Source organism: Ananas comosus, linkage group 11 (assembly GCF_001540865.1).
Source record: "Ananas comosus cultivar F153 linkage group 11, ASM154086v1, whole genome shotgun sequence".
In the NCBI taxonomy this organism is placed as follows: Eukaryota; Viridiplantae; Streptophyta; class Magnoliopsida; order Poales; family Bromeliaceae; genus Ananas; species Ananas comosus.
Window position 1 is genome coordinate 284,573 of NC_033631.1, and position 22,619 is coordinate 307,191.

A 22,619-nucleotide genomic window follows, 5' to 3' on the forward strand; every position below is an offset into this window, starting at 1 on the left:
TGCAAGAACTTAATTATTCCTCCTAATTAATCTTTCTTCGTTGCAAGCTCAACCTCTCTTAATTTCCTCTTTCTCCAACGTTTTTCACTGCAGGAGCTTGATCAATTGCCCGAGTAGTGGTGAAGTAGCCAGCTAGTAGTCAAATCGGCTAAATTACATGGTTACCTTCTGAACTTTTGGTGGAGTTTCACTTTACCTCCTAAACTCATAAAATGAACATTTAATATTCTAAATTCTAAATATTTTATTCTTATTATTCTTTTCGTCAGTTTTTTATTAATAGAACTTGACGGTAAACTGATGGAATGGATAACATGAATTAAATATTAAAATTTAGAATGTTAGATTCCATTTTAGGAGTTTGGAGTTAAAGTGAATTTCCGCCAAAAGTTCTGAAGGGTAACAATGTAATTTATTCTATATATGTATACACTATTATTTTTTATGGATGTTACTAAACTATTTTTTTATGCTAATCTCCATATTACTGTTAATAATTCTATTATTTTAGACAAAATTGAACAACTTATTCAGGAATATTGGTTGAAAAATAGGGAAAAAAAATTGTAAAATGAATCTTCCTAATTGACTCATTGAAAGCTTTTATCAAGTTATTTTTAATCCTTTTCATTATTTTTATTTTTTTTGTTATTTTTTCTGTCAAAATGAGTTGAATATAATTACTCTGTCACTTTTATCCAGTATTTTATAGCATCTTTCATACAAATTATAAGTGGAGAAATGATTCGATACTTTATTATTAAAAAATAAAATAGATCTTAGCCGTTGATTAATAGAGGGTAAAGATGTAATTTTAATATTTAGCAAGTAAATGGATTACATCATTCGAGGTTATTTCGGTAATTAAACTAGACAACATTTAAAGAAACTTTTAATTGATATCCTAAATTTATACATTAATTTGCACTAATTTAGAAAATTGATTGATTATCCTAATTTAGGCATTAATTAAGCATTAATTTACGAATTTAGTTTAGAAATTTACAAATTTAGTTTAAACATAAAAATTAAAAAGATTAGGATTACTATTCAGAAAAAAAAAATGGTTAGAAATTTGAATTCGAACCCGATTAATAATCACAATATCAATTTCCGAACTCGACGGATTTCAAAAATTCATATCGAAACCCAAAACTAACCAGTTTTTCGAAATCCAAAACCAAATCCAAACCGGAAGACGGGAACCCGAAATAATTTTTTTTTACCATATTTCAAAATATTTTATATTATATTTAAAATTTTAAAATATAAATTTGAATATAATATTAAGCTTTATATATGATTCGGGTTGGATTCAAGATGGACATAGAAAAAATTCATAGTTGGTTCACAAAATAATTTCATGTTCTTGTTGTCGAATAATTTAAAAATTTCTTATATGAAATGCCAAATATAAGAGGAAAGATAGAGAGAGAAAAAAGAAATAAAGAGAGAATAAAAATTTTAATAATATACTAGAGATAAAATGACTAAATTGCTCATATATTAAAAGACAAAAATACTCTTTTTTGAGATACCTGGTGACCGGTATCTCTCCTAAAATGACCTGCTATTGCAGGTCACAATTTTAAGAAAATTAAATTTAAACCGTTGAACGGGAGTGAATGAACAGTAACGAAAAAAAAATATAAAAGAATTACTCTTATTAGTTTATTACTAATAGTGTAAGCAGACTGGAAAAAAAAAAAAAGAATAGTTGATTTGTGCCTAAAAAAGAAATAGTATAATGTAAAAAGCGAAAAAGAAAAAATGAAAAATACAGTATCTTACATTATAATTAAGTTAAGTAAAAAAATTTAAGCTTTGATTTACAAAAGAGTTTTTTTTTTTTTAAAAAAATAGCATACTAGCTGCTTCGTTTATTTTAATTAAAAATAAATTTAACTAAAAATATAAATTAATTGAAATGATTCAAATTTGGGAACTTAGATATTAACAACCAAAATCATTAGGAAAGAGTTAATTAAAGTTCAGAGGCTCTTTGTACAGTTTCCGGTCCCTTGTGTGATCTATAACCCTCTATTATTGGCTATGCAGACAATAATTTCTCCCTCGGAGAGAGTGTGAAGTGGAGTGGGGCCGGGCAGATTCCCTCTGTCTGGCAGTAATTGAGTTTAATTGGTTGGCTGTGACAGAAGGCAGACAAATTTGACCGGTAAGTCTTCTCTGTGAAACACTTCCATTTCATTTCCTCCCCTCTTTCCGAGAAGCATGCAAAGAAATTACTCCTCCCCAGTTTTTTTTTTTTTTTTTTCTTTTCTTTTTTTGGGTATGTCCTAGCTGTATGCTTGTTAGAAATTAATTTGAAACAAACTGCTTCTCTCAAGAAGCTTATTTGCTCGCTACTGTTACTGAATTAAAGTGGGCATATTTTGATTTAGTGTTTGATTTCTGAAAAAATTATTTTTGAAAATAATTTTCTAGCTAAATTTATTATTATTATTTTATTTAGCTTGTTTTGTTTCTAAATTTTATCCGAAAATTGTCTTCCCTATTCAAAAAATAAAAATTATACTTTTTTTTTTCCCGTAAAACACTGGTTTTCAATTTTTTTTTTGAAAAAAAATTGGGGAATCGAAACACCCACTTAATTAATGGGGGGCTTTTGTTGTCAAATAAAGCAGCCATGTGGCAAATAATAAAGAAGTATGGAAACAGAAGTATGTAAACACCATGTGGCAATAATAATTTCTCCCTCTGTCGTCATTTGGCAATAATTTCTGAATGCTTTCACACAAGGATTTAAGTGCCGTGGCACATGGTCGTGCCGGAAACTTGCCGTGCCGAGCCGTACCGATGCGTGCCGGTCAAAAAAATTCATGTGTGCCGATACATAATAGCATGAAATATTTATTTTCTTTAGCAACAAAATATTCTAATTATTTATTATGTCTTTTTATCACATCTTTTGAATTTTATTGAGGAAATTACTTACTAATTTAAAGAATAGAGGGTTTTGAGCTGTGCCATTGGTACAGGGTCTGTATCGTGCCGGTATCTTGTTGGCACGATACGGCACGGTAGATACGGCCCGTGCCGATGGGCACTTATAACTTTGCTTTCACATGTAATGTCTTCTAACCAAAACTTGCACCTTGCATTACATTTCCTCCCCTCTTCCGAGAAGAATGCAAGAAAGTACTACTCTTCGCGCGTGGATCTTTCTTTGATGCCTGCGCGCGATTGTATCTATCTATCTACTCAGCTAATAATTGTTTCGGCATCTCTCTTTCCTCATCCTCTAATTTTCTGCATTCTAGGACCGAGTTTTCCATCAATTGCCTGAGTAGTGGTGAAGCCAATCATGGCTCTAACTTTCATAGCCGGAGTGGTGGCAACGGCGATCATCGAGAAGCTCGTTGATACATGCTTTTCCTACATCAAAGCTTACCCGGGGCTACGAGGCGTGCGGGACGAGCTGGAAAGGCTGCAGCTGGCCCTTCCGCAGATCCAGACAGTCTTGACTGCCGTAGAGGAGGCGGCGTCTATTGCAGAGCAGAACGAGGCGCTGGATGCTTGGTTGTGGCAGCTCAGAGATGCTGTGGAGAACGCGGAGGACGTGCTCGACGAGCTGGAGTACTACGAGCTGAAGAAGACTATAAAAGATCGAGATGACAAGGTGCGTGGCATTCTCTATAAATGCAAGAAAAAGTTTGACCGTTTTGTTGATCGTAAATTTAGCAATGACACACTGAAGCGGTTGAGGGAGGCCGTTAAGGGGTTAGATATGGTTGTTGCCGGCATGGGGCCACTAGTTCAACTTGTTACTGGGTTATACGGTCCTAGTGTTAAGTGTCAAAAGCTCGAGGAAATCAAGAATGCTCGCGAGACTAGCTCCTTGGTAATCAAAAGTGAGGTGCTCGGACGAGACAAGGAGACGGGCCTGATAGTCGAATGGCTGATCAACCCGGGAGATGCTGATGTTGATGTCTCCGCTTTTACAATTGTTGGTATGGGTGGGCTTGGGAAGACTACCCTTGCTCAACTAATCTATCAAGACGAAAGGGTGCGAGAGTACTTCGACCCCATTATGTGGGTTTGCATTTCTCAGGATTTCGATGTAACTGTGATAACAAGAAAGATTGTAGAATGTGTAAGTAGTGGGAGTTTTGGCGACAAGAGTCTACATGCGCTCCATGAGAATCTTAAACACAAACTAACGTCGAAGAGGTTTTTACTCATACTGGATGATGTTTGGAACGATGATAAAATGACGGAGTGGGAGAAATTGGTTGCTCCTTTGAAATTCGAACAGAGAGGAAGCAAGATCCTGTTGACAACTCGAATGGGTTCAGTTGCGGATATGGCGGCAAAAGTGCTGAAATGCAAGCGAGAGTCATTAAATCTAAATGAGTTGGAGGAGAACGACTATATGTTGCTTTTCAATAAGCATGCATTCCTCGGTGTGAACCCTGATGACTATAAAAACTTGCAACCGATTGGTGAACGTATAGCGAAGAAACTTGGAGGATGCCCACTGGCAATAAAGGTCATGGGAGGATTGCTGAACTCCTGCATGGACTATAAATATTGGAAGAAAATCTTGGAAGAAGACATCATGAAATTACAACATGGAAATGACAGCATTATGACAATTTTGAGATTAAGCTACGATCACTTACCCACAAACTTACAACTCTGCTTTAGATATTGTAGTTTATTTCCACAGGATCATATGTTTAAGAGGAAAAAGTTGGTCAATATGTGGATTGGTTCAGATCTGATTCCGCAATCTATTTGTGGCAGGCAAAGGCCAGAGGATATCGGAAATGAGTATTTAAATCTTCTGGCAAAAAAATCATTCTTTACTTGCAAAACCAGTGCTAATGGGTTGAAAATTACTAAAGAGTATTTTATGCACGATCTGCTGCATGACCTAGCACAATCAGTTTCTCTAGGAGAATGCATCAGAGTAGGAGGTGACGTTGCAAGAATTACTATTCCACGGACAGTTCGACATTTATCTGTTGAAATGGTCAATTTTCTTTCCATCAGAGAGATCTCCAATCTTAAGAACGTGCGCACTCTTGTCATTTCTGTGAGAGAGGACAATACCCATAATGCAGATCATGCACTTGAATTTATTGAGGTTATAAAAGGGTTTAAAAAGTTACGCTTATTGATCTTAGATGTGATGTTTGACCCTTATAAACTGCCCGATGCACTTAGTAGCTTGATACACCTCCGCTACCTATCTCTTTCACTATGGAAAGTTATGAATGAAAGTATTGAATATGATGGCTTGACCAACTTGGTCAATTTGCGTTCATTAGATGTTTTCGATGATGTGATACAAAAAATTCCTTATATTAGCAAATTACCCTTCATCCACGAATTACAAAATTTTGTTGTCCGAGAGGAGAGTGGTTACAAAATTGGTGAACTAGAGAACCTCAGGGACCTTCGTCACCTGTGTATTAGGGAACTTGAAAATGTGAGGACTTCTCAAGAAGCCATTGAGGCCAAGTTGAATCAGAAAAAATATCTCAAATCATTGTCATTGCAATGGTCCGCAGGCCGCTTCAATAGTGCAGAGGCAGATGAACAGCTCCTCGATAACCTCTGCCCTCATATCAATCTCAAGAAAATGTGCATCGAACAATACCAAGGTGCTAAATCTCCAAGTTGGATGACAAATCTGTCTCTTGTCAATTTGACATCCATCAAACTGATTGATTGTAAAGGATGGAAGCACCTTCCACCTCTTGGGCAGTTTACTTCGCTGCAATCTCTACACTTGAGGGGACTGCATGCAATAAAGCAAATAGATTGTTCATTCATCAGAAGCAGCAGTGCATGTGACTTTCAATCGTTGAAGTTCTTACAGTTACGAGACATGCCTAACTTGGACGAGTGGATTGGAGTAGATGATGGGTGCATGTTTCCTCAACTTCTTTCTATGAATATTATTGACTGCCCTAATTTGAGGGAAATTCCTACTCTGCCGTATAGTCTAAGTCGATTGCAAATTTCAAATGTCGGATTGACTGCTCTTCCAACAATAAATCAGAATTACACGGAAAACAATGTAAGTGCTTTATTTTATAAACTTCAAATTTCTCCTGAGGTTTAGCTCATTTTCATTTACCCCCCCTGTAGTTCAAAATGTATCACTTTGCCCCTTCCCCCCCTGTGTTTTTGCCTATTTTTTACTTTTGTCTATCTCATGGTTTGAAAAGTTACACTTTGCCTCCTTTGGTTTAGCTCATTTTTTGCTTTGCTCTCCTGTGATTTTTTTAAAAAATATTTTTAATTTGCCTTCTATTTCATATAGAATTTTTTTGATGAAATAAAAATTAAGCCACTGGACGGCAAAGTAAAACTTTTTGAACCGCAAGGTGGCAAGGTGAAAATGAGTTTAATTAACCACACGGGGTGCAATTTGAAGTTGAGCAATGCTTCAATACTTTGTTGTAATCTTAGCCGTTTATTTTTAATCAATGAAGGGTTAAGATTTATGCATAAAAAAAGATGACCTACTATTGCACAAGAAGTACCGGTCACCAGGTATGTGATTTAGGGGTGTTTTTGGAAAAAAAAAAAAGAGCTAATATTAAAAAATTAAATAACTAATATTGGAAAGTTTTGCATACTACCCTTAAATCATGGAGAGAATAAATTTTTAATTAAATTATCCATTTTTAAAGCCGATTTTAATAATAATTTATGATCGCATTTGAGTCATAAATTTAGTAATTTATAATTTAAAATTAATTTTCAAACATCGAAACTTTATGTTTAAATAGTTAACAAAATTTATTTTTTAAGTATAATATAAATTAAATCTAAATTTATAATTTAAATTTGATCAATATTTTTGAAATTTAATGCTGTATTTCAATATTGAATTAACAGTTTCAACTTACTTTAAAATGTAGAAATCTTTTATTTACATAAATAATAAAAGTTTATAAATACACTATAACTTAAATTACAATTTTAAAGATAGTAACATTAATTTTTGAACTTTCATGTTAGTTTAATATTGAATTGATAATTTGAATTGAAATGTTTACTCGTTTAAATATAAATTTTTCTTTCTAAAATTTAAATTTAATTTATACAATTATAAATACAAAGTTTAAACTCAAGTTAAATTTTAAATTCGAATTTATAAAGATTTATCACTTATGAAATTAACCATTATCTAAGTTGGTAAGTAACAAAATTAAATTAGGAAATGAAGATTTGTTGGATATTATCAAATTTGGTAATTAGATAATGCATACTTTCAAATATTATCTTTATGATTGATTGGTAACATGTTGAGCAGGTTACCATTGTGTAAAAGTCAATCTTAACCGCAAAAATTGAATGATCGGATTTAAATTGGCCGGTGTATAGAAGTATTTCTGTATATTAAAACACCAATTAATTCGTATTTGCACGGCTATGATTGCCCGGACTTAAATATGTTTTACATCTCTTTTCTTTCTTGCAGCGGCAAGAACAGGATCTTGAATATGTTCCAACATGTGGCGATCTTGACGTGCCATTGCTGTGGTCAGCAGATTTAACCTCTCTTACTGAGTTGAAATTATTCGATTGTGCAAGGATAGCATCCCTTCCCCCAGCACAAGTGTGTGCACGATGGACGATGCTTTCCCGTCTAATGATAAAGAACTGCGAAGGACTGTCATCATTTGGCGGAATACAAGCTCTTGTATCCCTCAGTTATTTAGAAATCAAAGGGTGTGACAAGCTAATTGAAGTTGCCCTGCTGCTGCAGCCTCCGTTCCCAAACGATGTCCGCCAAAACAAGAATGCAGCAATGGACTGCTTTTTGAAGAATGGCGAACTATCAATTGACCACCCCGCCCTCCTGCTCGTGGAGCCATTGAGAAGTCTCTCCTCCATCAACGTGTTGACTATCTCTGATGCTTCACAACTCACCAGCTTACCTGAGGAATGGCTACTGCAAAATCACGTTGCCCTCAAAACTTTACGCATATCGAATGCAATCTCCCTCCAGTCCCTACCCCAGAGCATGACAAAACTGTGCTCCCTAGAGCATTTGTATGTATATATTGCTAAGCTCATCCGGTCACTTCCAGATCTGCCTACTTCACTGTGTACTCTACTCATCTATGGGTGTCACCCCGTGTTGAAGGAGCGATGCCAAGAGAATATAGGCCTTGATTGGCCCAAGATTGCCAACATCCCTGATGTGTGGATTGAACAGGCAGTTGCAGAGCAACGATGATGCATATTGTACGTTTACTTTACCACCCTTCATCTCGCCCCTGCTATATACTCTCTGCGATTTACGCAATTCGTTTCGATTTTAATGAGCTACAACATCTCGTTCCATCTTAATCAACAACTGTTATCTCATTTGTTTCAGGATTGATTAATTACCTTCTTTTCCCGAATAATGCAACAGCAGTCAGGTTCGACTTTAATTAGCATCCTCCATTAGGAATTTTTTATATTTTTAATTTTTACCCTTATACTTTATGGTTTGGATACATAATAATGGAATTAATATAGCGCCAATTAATTGCGCCCTGTGATTAATACATGATGTTACGCTCGCTGGACGGATTGGTCTTGTAAAACAAGCAATGTAATGAATAATATAACACTAGTGAAGAGGCTCGCGCTTTGCAGCGGATAAAAACCGTAGTAGTAATTAATAATAATAAAATATTAAATATTTTTTTGTGTATCTCACTTGGTACATCTACCGAAAGTCTCTCACTGTAGGCGATAAATATCAACCTGACAATGAAGAAAGAGAGTAAAATAACTCATTCTAAATAAAATTAAATAGGGGAGATGAAGAGACGTATGTTGAGAGAGAGAGAATAAAATGGAAGAGATGAGAAGACGTATGTTGAGAGAGAGAGAGTAAAATGGTTCATTCTAAATAAAAATTGAATAGGATATATGAAGAAACGTATTTTGAGAGAGAGAGAGTAAAATGTCTTATTCTAAATAAAAGTTAAATAGGAGAGATGAAGATAGTATGTTGAAAGAGAGAATAAAATGGTTCATTCAAAATAAAAAAAATTTCAAAATTAAGAGATTATGACACATCAGCTTAAAACATTGGGGATTCATAAAGAGTAATAGATATGTTAATTGCTAGTATATCGATTGCTTTCTAGAGTTAAAAACTATGACTAATTGTCCAGTGATGAGTTAGAACATATAAAAGAGACGCACGCGCGCGCGACAAAAGCTTTCCGAGTTATTTTAATTTCTTGGTGCAGGACTGCAGTAACGTGATAACACTAGTCCTATATGTATTTCACTCAATTTGTTCAAGAATATAAAACGAGACTAGTAAAGTTTAACTGCTTATGTTCTATTTCGGTAGTGCGGGAACATGTATTGATTAGGACTCCATATATATTGCCGCTGAATCTAGTTTTGCTTATCTGGGATAAAACATGATTACAATCATTCTACGTATTCTCTCTTCTTTTTAGTTTTCTGGTGCATGGGTGAAAAAGGCTTGCATTGTAGTCTATCGACTTCATTGTAGGAGCACAACATGGCTAAAGCCTTGCCGCTTTTGTTCTTCTATTTAATTAGTACTGGACTCATATATGACTCCCAATTCATGGTCATGTTCTATCAATTTATTCATAAGATTATGAGAAAATTAAAGACTAATTTGTTACTTTATGCTTGTGTTCTTCAGTTTTATTGGTGCAGGATCAGAGTAAGATTCCTTGCTTCTTTCGTGTGCGTGCGTGTATAGTAGCCAAACTAATGTAAAATCTTTAAGAAATAAATTGCCCTCTTTTGCAGCAGGGAGGTTAAATGCTTCAATTTTGTTTCTCCTTACTTTATATTCGTATATACCAAAGGTAATTTTGTGTTTGAATATTCCTGTACAAATAGGAAAAATCTTATAGCCTGGTCATAGGCTTGTTTTGTCTTGTGTATTATCCGGTGAAGCTGTTAAACATTGCTTTAAAATGTGTTTCAAATTATTACTGGTATTTTAGCAGTACAGCAAGCACCCAGATTAAACTCGTGAACTCAATCGCAGCAGTATAAATCACGCTTTTAAATTTTGTTTAACTTTTTCTTAGTGTTTAGTGCAGGCTCTCATGGTAGATTCTCTCTGGAGAGAATTCCGTCGACTCGCCATAAGAGTAAAATGAGGGCTATGCTGCAGCAGGCATCAACATGCAACCACATCCTGCAATATCTTAAATTTACTTTCTTTACATTTTTTAAACGAGCTTTAGATTCATTTTGCATCGATTGCACAAAACAACTGAAGCATTACTGCGTATGTTCTATGTTCGGTGGTGCGAGAACGAATTAAAGACTCTTATCGATTTCTCTGTATATAGGAATGTAACAAGACCAAAGTAGACTACTGCCTATGTATTTGTATTTTCTTTTTGTTCTCGGTGGTGTATGAATTAAAAACGCTCCTCTTATTATAGCCTATCGATTTCGTCCTTGCTACAAAGGATGGTTAAAGTTGTACTGCTTTGTTTGCATTCTCCAATTTTTCTTGGTGAAGGATCGGAATGAGACTACTACAGGTAGTCTATTTATATATGCATAATGTGATTAGTGTCTTTAATGTAGCTTAATTTTACTTGTTATTTCGTTTTACTGGTATCACGAATATTTGGGTGTAAATACGGATAATTACATTATATATTTTGGAGAATAAGATTTGGAGATGTATTCTTAATGAGAGCAATGCTTCAATACACCATAAGTATAAAAATTAAGCTCTTAATTAGTAAAGGGTATAGTTGGAATTTACATAAAGTAACCTATTGAATAGGTTACCGATTTGAATTAAGTTAATATGACAATATTGAAAAAAAATTAGAAGTATATACTAAATTTGTCAGTATTTTTTATTTAGTTTTGTTACTTACCAAATTAGATAATGCCCAATTTGTTAAGTATCCAACTCAAAAAAATATTGAATATAAATTTAAGTTTTGAAGTTGGTATTGTAATGTAAAATTTTAATTTCAAAATTTATATTAAACTTTTAAATTTTGAACCTAATTGAACTTTTAATCTTAAAGCCAAACTTTAATTTTTGATTTAAATTAAAATTTTGAATTTGAACTGAAAGTTTTATTTTAAATTTGTGTTTTATATTTAAAAATTGAATTTGATTTATAATTAAGTTTGTTATGTTGCTTTGTATTTAAATTTATAATTTAGTTGTAATTTGAATTCCAACTATTGTTGTAGGTATTTGAGAAGGTTATAGTATTTTTTAGTTGGATAAAACCGATTTTATAGACCAAAATATTCTTCTATGACCAAAATACCCTTTAAATAGGTACCGGGTGAAAGGTACTTATGCCTAAATGGTAAGTCGCCTCTAGAATTATATTACATCTCGACCATCTATGTAAAAAAATAAATGGTCAAGATTTATATAAAATTTAGATGGTGTATTGAAGTATTACTCATTTTTAATTAGCGAAGCGTGCGAAGGCCAGAGTAATAATCTGTGTGATGGCAAGATAGCAAATCCCATAGCTTGATGAGCTTTTTTTTTTTATTTTTTGTTTTTCTTTTCACTGTACTCTGATGAAGTTGTTGAGCTTGTTTGAAGTAGACAAAGTATCCCAGGGCTGAAGTTGTGAATTTAATTTCAGTGGCATAAATTATACTTCAAATTTTGTTAAACTTCTTAAGTTTTTATTGAGGGCTGTACATCGATTTTGAGAGTAAATTTGGTCGGTCCGGCCGACTCATTGTAAAAGGGAAAAAAGGGCTGCTGTACTTCAGCAGGCATCAACTTGCGATCACATCCTGCAGCTATATATCTACTTTTATTCTTTATAGTTTTCAAAAAGAAATTAAATTTCTTTATGCATTGAAGACGAAAAAACAAAGCTCATAGGCGGGGATGTAAGAAGGTAAATTTGTCATCTACTTAAAAGACACTAAATAATTCGCCACTTTATTAAGGTGACTAATAAATCTTAAACTCTACCTACTAGAACCGGCGTTACTCCGGCGAGGTATGAGGGTTAGATTCCTAAATAATGTTTGTAGGGGTTAGTTCCCAAATTTTTTTGCTTAATTAAGATGTGTAACGCATGATGATTATTATTATTATTTTTTATTTTTTTATTTTTTCATGAGCAATGCTAGCTCTACAATCCTTTATGGCTTGTAGTTGTAACCTTACAATTTCCACCGTTTTATGTCTACTTTTTTCAAGCTTGTCTTTTCCCTTTTTTTTTTTAAAGAAAAGAACCGAAAAAGGTGAAGTAAAACCCTTGCTTTTTGGATTGGAAATGGTAAAGATTCAAACCTTAAAAATGTTGCAGACTTAGCATTTCTTTTTTTTTTTATTTGATTTATACCCTCCAACTTACAAATCGTTTAATTTAGGTCCTTGCATTAGGCAATTTTAAACGGTTAGAATCAAAAGCCCACGAGGAATGCACGTGATCAAAAATTGCTCTAGTCAAAAAGAAGAAAGCAGGGTTGCTCTATTTTTGCTTAATTTTCAAATTTGTTACGAATCGTATGACTGCTACAACCTTACTACCCCTTCATTTTTATCAAGAATTTTTTTTTTTTTTTTTTTTTTTTAGAGATAGGTAGCACGCTACCCGCTTTGTTTATTTCATTTAGAAATAAACTCAACTGGAAATGCGAATCAACTAGGATTCGAACTTGGGTCTCGGGTATCAACCATCAAACCCTTTGCCACTTGCCCTAGGAATGTTACCCACTTTATTTTTATCAAGAATTGCTTTGGTTCTATTTGCATGTACATCCCTCTTGCCTCTTAGTGTTTCACTCTAACAAAATTCCCAACATTACCAATGGAAGAACGTAAATCAAACAGTTTGTAAGTTGACGGATTTAACTCAAATTAAAAAAATATTAGGGATTTATTTCAAAATAGGTTGACATTCAGGGCGTGTCTATCCATTATTCCATTATAACATTTTTATTTTTATTAATCAAGATTACATAAAAGTTATCCACCGTCTCTGAAGCAAGTGGCAAAGCGCTTACTGGTTGGTACCCGAGATCCCAAGTTTGAATCATAGTTGATTCACATTTCTAGTTGAGTTTATTTTTAAATGAAATAGACGAAGCTAGTGGCGTGCTACCTATTTCTCAAAAAAAAGAAAAAAAAGATTTCTCAAAAGTTATTAAAAAAAAAGCACTAATCTATACTTATGTATAAATTCTCATGTTTAAATTCTATGTGGATGTAACTCTTTAATTTGAGGGAGGTGGGGTTTTAAGCCATTTCTTCTCTCATCTAAAAAACTATAGCTAATCTATTTTTTCAAATGGCTTTTCGCTTTTCGGCGCATTTACTCGTATTTACTTTTTCTTTTTTTAGTAGCCCTTGAGCTACCATTCATGAAAGGTTAGAGCGAAAAGATGTTGAAGTAATTTATTTCGTATATAAAAATCATTACCCACCTCCTCTCCACCTTCACCCATTCCCATTAATTTACATTATTTTTTTAATTAATTAATTTTAATGGGTGGCACAAGTTAGATTCCATTTTTCTTCCTTACCAAATTTTTCTTTATTTGTTTAATGGTTAAAATTGAGGAATATGCTTTTTTTTTTTCTTTTATGTACAATTTTTTTTGTTAGTTTTATATTATATATATAAAAGATGTGTAATACTTTTACTTAAATTTGTAATATATAGTTCTGTGAAGGAGGTGCCTCCCTCTCCTCTAATGCTCCCAAGGACAAAAAGTATCGGTTAAGATATGGAGTTGCTAGGAAAGAGTTGAAGGCGCTGTGTTACCTCACGAAATAGTTGGCCTCGGTAGAGGATGCTCTAGACAAGGGTGCAAAGGGGTCCGATTTCTATGCAACTGTTATATTTAGTTTAGATTTATAGTTATCTAAATTGGAGTTAAACCCTAATCTAATTGGGATTGAATATAATTTGGCATATATGGATTATGAGTCTGAATCTAATTTCAAATTGAATTAGATTAGACTTGTGTTTAGAAATCCAATTAGATTAGAGTTCCAATTAAGTTTTGGTCTTTTGAGAGATTCAATCTTGTACTCCGTCTTTCAACATTAATAAAGTATTTGCTCTGTTTTCATCCGTGGATGTAGGCCATTTGCCGAACCACGTAAATATTGGTATGCTCTTTTCTCTTATCTTTTCGTTTCCTGCATTAAATTATTTTCTGCATCTATTTTTCGCTTTTTCGATTTTAACAGTAACAATTTTTTTTATCTTATAGTTCTATTTGTCTTTCGTTGTTTTTATTGAATTATAATTCCATTATGAAAGCTTTAATATGTTTTTTACTTATTAATTCCAATCAAATATGATTATAACCTTTTTTTTATATTCTATATTTGCTTATTTAATCTATAAATTTTTAATAAAAAAATTTTATCTGCCATTTCGCGCGGTTCCTACACTAGTTAAACAACCACACAAGCGAAAAGGGAAAAGGGTATAGTTGGTGACTTTTAATTTTTTTTTTAGGCCACTTTTTTTATTATGACTTTCATTGATTTGGATGAGTTGGAAGGCGTGTATGTAACGTAAACTGATCAAATTTGGGGCAAGTTTTTTTAAAAAAATCTAAATCCAATCCTAATTACCAAACTCAAATTTAAAATTGGAATTTGAATCTGACGAATTTTTAAAATTTATATCCAAGCCCAAATCTTTCCAAAAATTCAAAATCCGAAACGGAAAAGTCCAACTCGAAACAATTATTTCTTTTTGCCATATTTTCAAACATATTATATTGAATCTAAAGTAAAATATAAATTCAAATATAAACACCAAATATTTATATTTATTATATTATGTAAAATCAATTCTAGTTCGTGTCATATTTTGGATTCAAAACGAGTACAGACAAAATCCATACCTGAATCCAAATCAGACGAGTTTTCGGCTTTTATATCTGTATCCGAAATGATATCCATTTAGTATTAAATAAATCCGCTCCATTTGAATTTGTTTTCGATAAAATTTTGAATATTTGTTTTAGATTTGTCTTGAAGTGTGGGAAATTTTGGTTAGAATTTGTTTAGGAGTGTGGAAAAATTTCCAGCACTTTGATGACTTGAAAGCCTTCTCTATGAAACTTCCATTTCATTTCCTCCCCTTATCAAGAAGCACACATGAAATTGGCCAAAAGATATCTAATATGTTTTTGGTCGACCAAAATGGCTTCATTGATTTTATAAAATTTCTTCAATATATCCATAACTATAGCATTTACTAATGAGATTTGAGGTTTAGAAGAACATTTTGAGAATAAAGGAATGTATAAATTTAAAAAAATTGAATAGTAGTAGGAGATATATAAGCAAAAGCCCCTAAAATTTATATAGCAAATAAATCAATCATTCTGAGTCAGGATGAATGAAAAGAAAAAAAATAGTGAATAATTTATTACATTCGGAGAACGGTAAATGATTTATTATTTCTTTAAAGACTAGAAGTTTTATGTATTAAAAATTGAGCAACATTAATTACTTACTTTCAGTATAGACTATTTAAGATGATGTATAGGGTTTATGGTTTAAGATTTAGGCTAAAGGCCGTGAACAATTCATCATCTCGTACGGAAATTTAAAGTTTGTTTTCATGCAAGAAAACATTTAGAATTGTCTATAACACACCGGCAAAGTACCAGTTAATTTGTTCCAACTGTGAGAAAGTGCAACCAAAGCTCTAGATTAAAGTGTTACGCGCCTCATAGTTCGAGCCAAAAATTGCGACGAACTGAAGTTCAAGGACTTGTCACGCATCTCACACATCGAGCCAAAAATTGTGCTGAATTAAAATTTGAGAACTAAAGTGTACAGTTTGAGCACGAAAGTGTAATTTACACTTAAGGCAGCGTTTGGTTAGGCGATAAGGATAGGAATAGGCCCTTATCCCCCCTTTATATCCAAACGCTAATTTTTTATCCGAGAATAGTAGTTCTCGGTTATCCCCACCAACACCTTCATTTTCTATATAAAACTATCTAAAATTATTCTTATCTCCAGGAACAACCCAATTTTCATCCAAACACTATTTTTCTTATCCCCATACTTGTACCTATTCCTGTAATAGCTAGTTCTTGCTTATACCTGAACCACCTTACGTTTTATCCACTAGTAGGGGGCCAATAATTGCAGCCTCAGTTTAGCGGTGGCGTGGGGTCAAGAAACACGACCTTGGAGGCTTGGATGATTTAATTATTCGATTTCAGGACTGGGGCGTGGACTCTCTAAAGAAGTCGGCAGAACCTCCGGTCATGCGAAATCACATGCAAGTTTTCCCCAACCTATACGCTCCTTTTTCTTGTCTGCATGCAGTTAATTTGCATAAAGAGAGATACCATACCTGCTGTGTATATATATTACCTAATAAGTGAGTGATTATTTTAAGCATTTCTCTTTCCTCGTTCTCTATCTTTTGCACTCCAAGTGTTTGATGAATTGCCTGAGAAGTGGTGAAGTAGCTGTGGTTTAAGCTTATTATATGGAGGATTATGGCTTTACCTTTCATAGCCGAATCGGCGGCGTCGGCAATCATTGAGAATCTCGTTAGCACTTGCTCATCCTACCTCGAGGCGTGCCCGGCGGCCGGCGGCATGCAGGACGAGCTTGAACGGCTGCAGCACGCCCTTCCGCAGGTCCAAGCAGTCTTGACTGCGGTCGAGGAGGGTGCGATGGTCATGGCGCAGAACAAGGCGCTGGATACGTGGCTCTGGCAGCTCAGAGATGCCGTGGAGTGCGCGGAGGACGTGCTCGACGAGCTGGAGTACTACGAGCTAGAGAAAACAGTACAAGATCGAGATAACGAGGTGCCTGGCATTCTCTCTAAATGTAGGAGAAAGTTTGACAGTTTCGTTAATCGTATCTTTAGCGATGACACACTGAAGAGGTTGAGGGAGGCCGTCAAGGGGTTGGATCGGGTCGTTGCCGGTATGGGGCCACTCCTTCAACTTGTTACTGGGTTATATGGCCCTGGCGTTAAGCGTCGAAAGATCGAGGAAGTCCGGAATGCTCGCGAGACTAGCTCCTTGTTAACCGAAAGTGAGGTGCTCGGACGAGACGAGGAGAGGGACTTGATAGTCGAATGGTTGATCAAACCGAGAGATACCGATGTCTCTGCTTTTACCATTGTTGGTATGGGTGGGTTCGGGAAGACTACCCTTGCTCAACTAGTTTATAGCGACGAAAGAGTGCGAGAGTACTTCGACCCGATTATGTGGGTTTGCGTTTCTCAAGACTTTGATGCAGCTGTGATAACAAGAAAGATGTTAGAAGGTGCAAGTAGTGAGAGTTTTGGCGACAAGAGTCTAAATGCGCTCCATTATATCCTTAAACAGAAAATTTTGTCGAAGCGCTTTTTGCTCATGCTAGATGATGTTTGGAATGATGATAATACGATAGAGTGGGAGAAATTAGTTGCTCCTTTGAAATTTGGACAAAGAGGAAGCAAGATCCTTTTGACAACTCGAATGGGTTCAGTTGCAGATATGGTGGCAAAAGTGATGCAATGTAAAAAGGAATCTTTAAATCTAAATGGGTTGAAGGAGAGCGATTGTATGTCGCTTTTCAATAAGCACGCTTTTCTTGGTGTGAACCCTGATGATTATAAAAACTTGCGACCGATTGGCGAGCAGATAGTGAAGAAGCTTGGCGGATGCCCATTGGCAATAAAAGTTACGGGAGGGCTCCTGAACTCCTGCATGGATTATGACTATTGGAAAAGAATCTTGAAAAAAGACATTGTAGAATTACAACATAGAAAAGACGACATCATGACAATTTTGAGATTAAGCTATGATCACTTACCCACAAATTTACAACTCTGCTTTAGATATTGTAGTATATTTCCGCAGGATTTTATGTTTAAGAGGAAAGAGTTGGTCTATATGTGGACGGGTTCAGGTCTGATTCCGCAGTCTATTTGTGGGACACGGAGGCCAGAAGATATAGGAAAGGAATATTTAGATCTTCTGACAAGAAAATCATTCTTTACATGCAAAGCCAGTGAGCGTGGATTTGAAATTCCTAAATTTTATGTTATGCATGATCTGTTGCACGAACTAGCACAATCTGTTTCTCTAGGGGAATGCATCAGAATAGAAGGTGATGTTGTAGGAAAAACTATTCCACGAACAGTTCGACATTTATCTGTTGACAAGGTCAATATTCTTTCCATAAGAGAGATATCCAATCTTAAGAAATTGCGCACTCTTGTCATATCTATTAAGAAGAATCATGATCATAGTGCAGATCATGCACTTGTATTTAACGAGGTTATAAAAGGGTTTAAAAGCTTACGCTTATTCAGCTTATATGTGAATTTTGACTTTCATAGACTGCTCGATGCACTTTACTGGTTGATACACCTCCGCTACTTATCTCTTACCCTATCGCTTCCGCTAGAGGCAGTTATGAATAAAAGTTTCATGAATTTGTTTCCTCAATCTCTTTTTAGGCTTTATCACCTAGTAGTCATGAAGTTCTCGACCCCTGTTTTAATGACTTCTAGGAATATTGAATATGACGGCTTGACTAACTTGGTCAATTTGCGTTTGTTAGATCTTCCTCGTGGTATGATAAAAAATATTCGTTATGTTAGCAAACTATCCTTCATCCGCAAATTGGAATATTTTTTTGTCCAAGAGGAGAGTGGTTACAAAATCAGTGAACTAAAGAACCTAAGAGACCTTCGTCGTTTGAATATTAGAGAACTTGAAAATGTGAGCACTTCTGAAGAAGCTACGGAGGCCAAGTTGAACGAGAAAGAATATCTCAAATCATTGTTATTGGGATGGTCCAGTGACCGCTGCCATAGTGCAGAGGCCGATGAGCAGCTGCTTGATAACCTCTGTCCACATATCAATGTCAGGAAATTGTGTATTGAAGAATACAAAGGCATTAAATCTCCATGTTGGATGACAGATTTGTATCTCATCAATTTGACATGCATCCAACTGGTCAACTGTAAAGAATGGGAGCACCTCCCACCTCTTGGGGGTTTGCCTTCGCTCAATATTATTCGGTTGAAGGGATTGGTCGCTGTAAAGCAAATAGGTTGTTCATTCTATGGGTGCGGTGGTGTATGTGCCTTTCCATCGTTGAAGCAACTATTCTTACTTGACATGCCTAACTTGGAGGAGTGGATTGGAATAGCTGATGGATGCATGTTTCCTCAGCTTCATACTATGGTAATCCGTGACTGCCCTAATTTGAGGGGAATGCCTACTTTGCCTCGTAGCCTTAGACTGTTGCTTATTTCTCATGTTGGATTGACTGCTCTTCCAGCAATAAATCAGGATTGCAAAAATGACAGTTTAAGTTCTCTTTTTTATATTGAACCACCAATTCATATTTCCATTTGCTATGGTTGCCCATAGTTAACATTTTTACATTTTTTATTCTGCAGCAGCAAGAACATGTTATGGCTCTTGAAAGCTTAATCATCGAACAATGTGAGAAGCTCAATTATTTTCCAACAGAATTTTTTGGGAATTTGAGCCTTGTAAAATTCTTGAGTATAGAAAAGTGCCCGAAGTTGACAAAATGTGGGATCACAGACATCCAACCGCCTTCTGCACTCGATAGACTCATTATTGGGTCATGCGGCAACCTTGAGGTGGCATTGCTCTGGTCAGCGAATTTAACCTTTCTTACTTGTTTGGATTTACTCGATTGTGCAAGTATAGCATCCCTTCCCCCAGCACAAGTGTGTGTGCGATGGACCATGCTCTCCCATTTAGCAATAAAAAACTGCAAAGAACTATCATCATTTGGTGGAATACAAGCTCTCATATCCCTTCGTTCTTTAGAAATTGAAGGGTGTGATAAGCTAATTGAAGTTTCCCTGCTGCAGCCTCCATTTCCAAACAATGTCAGCCAAAAGAATCCAGTGGACTGCTTTCTGAAGCTTGGTAGACTATCAATTGACCATCATGCGCTCTTGCTCATGGAGCCAATAAGAAGTCTCACCTTCATTAGCAGTTTGACCCTCTCTGGTGCTTCGCAACTCACCTCCTTACCTGAGGAATGGATACTGCAAAATCACACTGCCCTCAAATTTTTAAGCATAAGGAATGCAGTCTCCCTTCAGTCCCTAACCCAGAGCATGACAAAACTGTGTTCTCTCGAGAATTTGGGTGTATATAATGCTAGTCTCATCCGGTCACTTCCAGATCTGCCTACTTCGCTGTGTACTCTATGCATCACCGGGTGTCACCCTGTGTTGAAGGAGCGATGCCAAGAGAATATAGGCCTTGATTGGCCCAAGATTGCCAACATCCGTTATGTGAGGATTGAATAGCACTTGCAGAGGTGATGAAGCATATTGTATGTACACTTTACCGCCCTTCATCTCGCCCATGCTACCCTCTGTAATTAATGCAATTCACTCTGGTCTTAATGACCTACTTCTCATTCAATCCTAACAAGTTTTATCTCATTTGTTGCAGGTTTACTTCCCTTTTTTCTGGATACTGCTCCTTTTTGGATAACGCAAGAGCTAGCAGTCAGGTTCATATTTAACTTAGCAGACTCAAAAGAATTTTATATTTTTCACCCTTAATTTACAGTTTGGATACATAAATTAGAAGTAACGTGCTGCTCACAGGACTTGTGTGATTGAAAAGATAGGATTATATCCGATTAGCTAATGCATCTGTCGAGCACCTACCTTCCATATCTAAATTAGAAGTTAAATAAATTTCTAGCTAGTGGCAAAGGGCTTGGTGGTTGGTACCCGAGACCCAAGTTCCAATCCTAGTTGATTCACATTTCCAGCTAAGTTTATTTCTAAATGAAATAAACGAAGCGGGTAGCGTGCTACCTATCTCTCAAAAAAAAAAAAAAAAAAAAAATTTCTGTCTCAAGACATCTCTTGCTCTTCATTTCACATGCTAGGCCTGAACATTGAAGCAATGGATTAGTCATGTAAGACAAACAATTTATAATGATTATTATAAATACTTTCTACAACTAAACATGACTACTTGTCCAGTAATTTTTTTCCAGGGGAAATTAGAGAAGCGCGACAAAGCATTCGAGTTGTTTTAAGGTATTGAGTATTAGGACATCCTTCGTCTTACTGCATGCATGTGTTCTTCTATTTTCTTGGTGCAGGTTTAGAGAAAGACTCCATGTAGTATTGCATTTTCTTTCTTTTTATTTTCTATTGCCAGATGAGTGAAAAATGTGTAAGAAAGAAATTATCCTCTTTTGGAGCAAATTAAGAGGTTAAGCTTAAATGCTTCAATTTTGTTTCCCCTCACTTTATCTGCATTTATCCTAAAGATAATTTAACATTGTTTGATTCCTGCACAAGTAACAAACCTCATCGCATGGTGAGCTTGTTCTGTTTGTGTCTTATCTGATGAAGTTGTTAAGCTTCTTTGAAGTAGCTTAAACACCTAATTTGGAAACTGTTTATTTCAAGCTATGTTTACTTAGCAGCATAACAAGCACCCAGGTTAAACTTGTGAACTTAATTTCTGTGGTATAAATTATACTTTAAATATTGTTAAACTTATTTTAAGCTTCTAGTGCAGGTTGCATCGACATTTGGAGTAAATTTGGTAGGTGTGCTCTGTCGAAAAGGCTCGGTCAGACTCTTTGTGAAAGGAAAACGAGGCTACACTACAGAAGGCACGAACTTAACAACCATATTCAGCAGCTACCAGATTTTAATCTCTTTATCAATTTTTTTGAAAAAATAAAATTTAATTTTCTAATGCCTTGAAGATAGAAAAACACATTCAGAATTGAACCATTTTGGCGGTTGTTGTTCATGTTTCAGTTCAGTCTTCAATCTAAGTTTGGTTTTGATTCAGATTTTTCGGACATTAGTGCTTTTCAAGTGTTCATTTTCTGTCTATACTGAACACACTCTATTGAAGAGCTCCTCATTTTTTCTTTTTTTTTTAAAAAAATTTACACCCTCTTAACTTTTCTATTCAGCTATTTCAGTTAATTAAAGTGAAAACTTTGTTAATTTTAATGGTATTATTTTTTTCTATAATTTAATGCTTCAATAAAATTATTTTTAGTAGTTTTTTTGTGTAACCAAACACCACACATTATGTGCACTGAGAAACAATTGCCTGTACCCAGTGTACACATATATGTGCACCGCACCAGTATATGATCCCATATGTTTGATCTAAAATATCTAAAGAGCCTATACTGGAAAAATTGTGATTTTTTGAAAAGGGTAAACTTCAAATTGCCTCCCTGTGGTTTAACTTATTTTTATTTTATCATTCAATGGTTTAAAAAATTATATTTAATTATTTTATGTTTTAGCGTATTTTTTACTTTGTCATTCTATCATTATTTTCAAAATCTTTTTACTTTACCGTCCTGTTGGACATAAAATTTTTTGTTGAAACAAAAATTAAATCACGTAGATATCGATTGAGCAGTTTTGAGATTTAGGCTTCGTTTGAAATTACGGGGAGATTGCGCTACGTGCGGTGAGAAAGTACGATAAAAAATATCTTGTTTGTTTTCATATGTAATATTACGTTTCGCATATCGTAATTAGTCGATTATGATATATTTTCTATGGTCCCATCGGAGAACGCAGAAGTGTATCCCTATATGCTTTTATTCCAACTCCATTTTATCAAATAGAACCTCA

At 34.9% G+C, this 22,619-nt stretch overlaps 2 protein-coding genes across 16 annotated transcripts in view; both read left to right on the forward strand.

The window, feature by feature from the left end:
• Positions 1-22,619, forward strand: part of LOC109717788 (putative disease resistance protein RGA3) — a 31,356-nt gene that overhangs the window by 815 nt on the left and 7,922 nt on the right. For 2 of the 6 annotated variants that reach the window (XM_020243708.1, XM_020243709.1), the window contains exons 3-6: positions 2,059-2,176; positions 3,282-6,049; positions 7,463-8,232; positions 8,366-8,677. In XM_020243708.1, the coding sequence (XP_020099297.1) occupies positions 3,326-6,049; positions 7,463-8,224 (3,486 nt within the window). In that variant the 5' untranslated portion in view covers positions 2,059-2,176; positions 3,282-3,325 and the 3' untranslated portion in view covers positions 8,225-8,232; positions 8,366-8,677. Of the gene's footprint in view, positions 1-93; positions 120-2,058; positions 2,177-3,281; positions 6,050-7,462; positions 8,233-8,365; positions 8,678-9,670; positions 9,857-10,079; positions 10,300-22,619 lie in introns of those variants that run through there. The other 4 variants (XR_002218302.1, XR_002218304.1, XM_020243707.1 and 1 more) reach the window with 4 other exon arrangements.
• On the forward strand, positions 16,115-21,809 carry LOC109717784 (putative disease resistance protein RGA1). 10 transcript variants are annotated; one of them, XM_020243691.1, is made up of 5 exons: positions 16,116-19,302; positions 19,395-20,314; positions 20,437-20,497; positions 20,982-21,038; positions 21,529-21,809. In XM_020243691.1, the coding sequence occupies exons 1-2, from the start codon at positions 16,483-16,485 to the stop codon at positions 20,286-20,288; spliced, it is 3,714 nt and encodes a 1,237-aa protein (XP_020099280.1). In that variant the 5' UTR covers positions 16,116-16,482; the 3' UTR covers positions 20,289-20,314; positions 20,437-20,497; positions 20,982-21,038; positions 21,529-21,809. The 10 variants fall into 10 exon arrangements, with proteins under 10 accessions (XP_020099287.1, XP_020099280.1, XP_020099282.1 ...); XM_020243693.1 differs by having other exon boundaries at positions 20,996-21,038; XM_020243695.1 differs by having other exon boundaries at positions 19,395-20,299.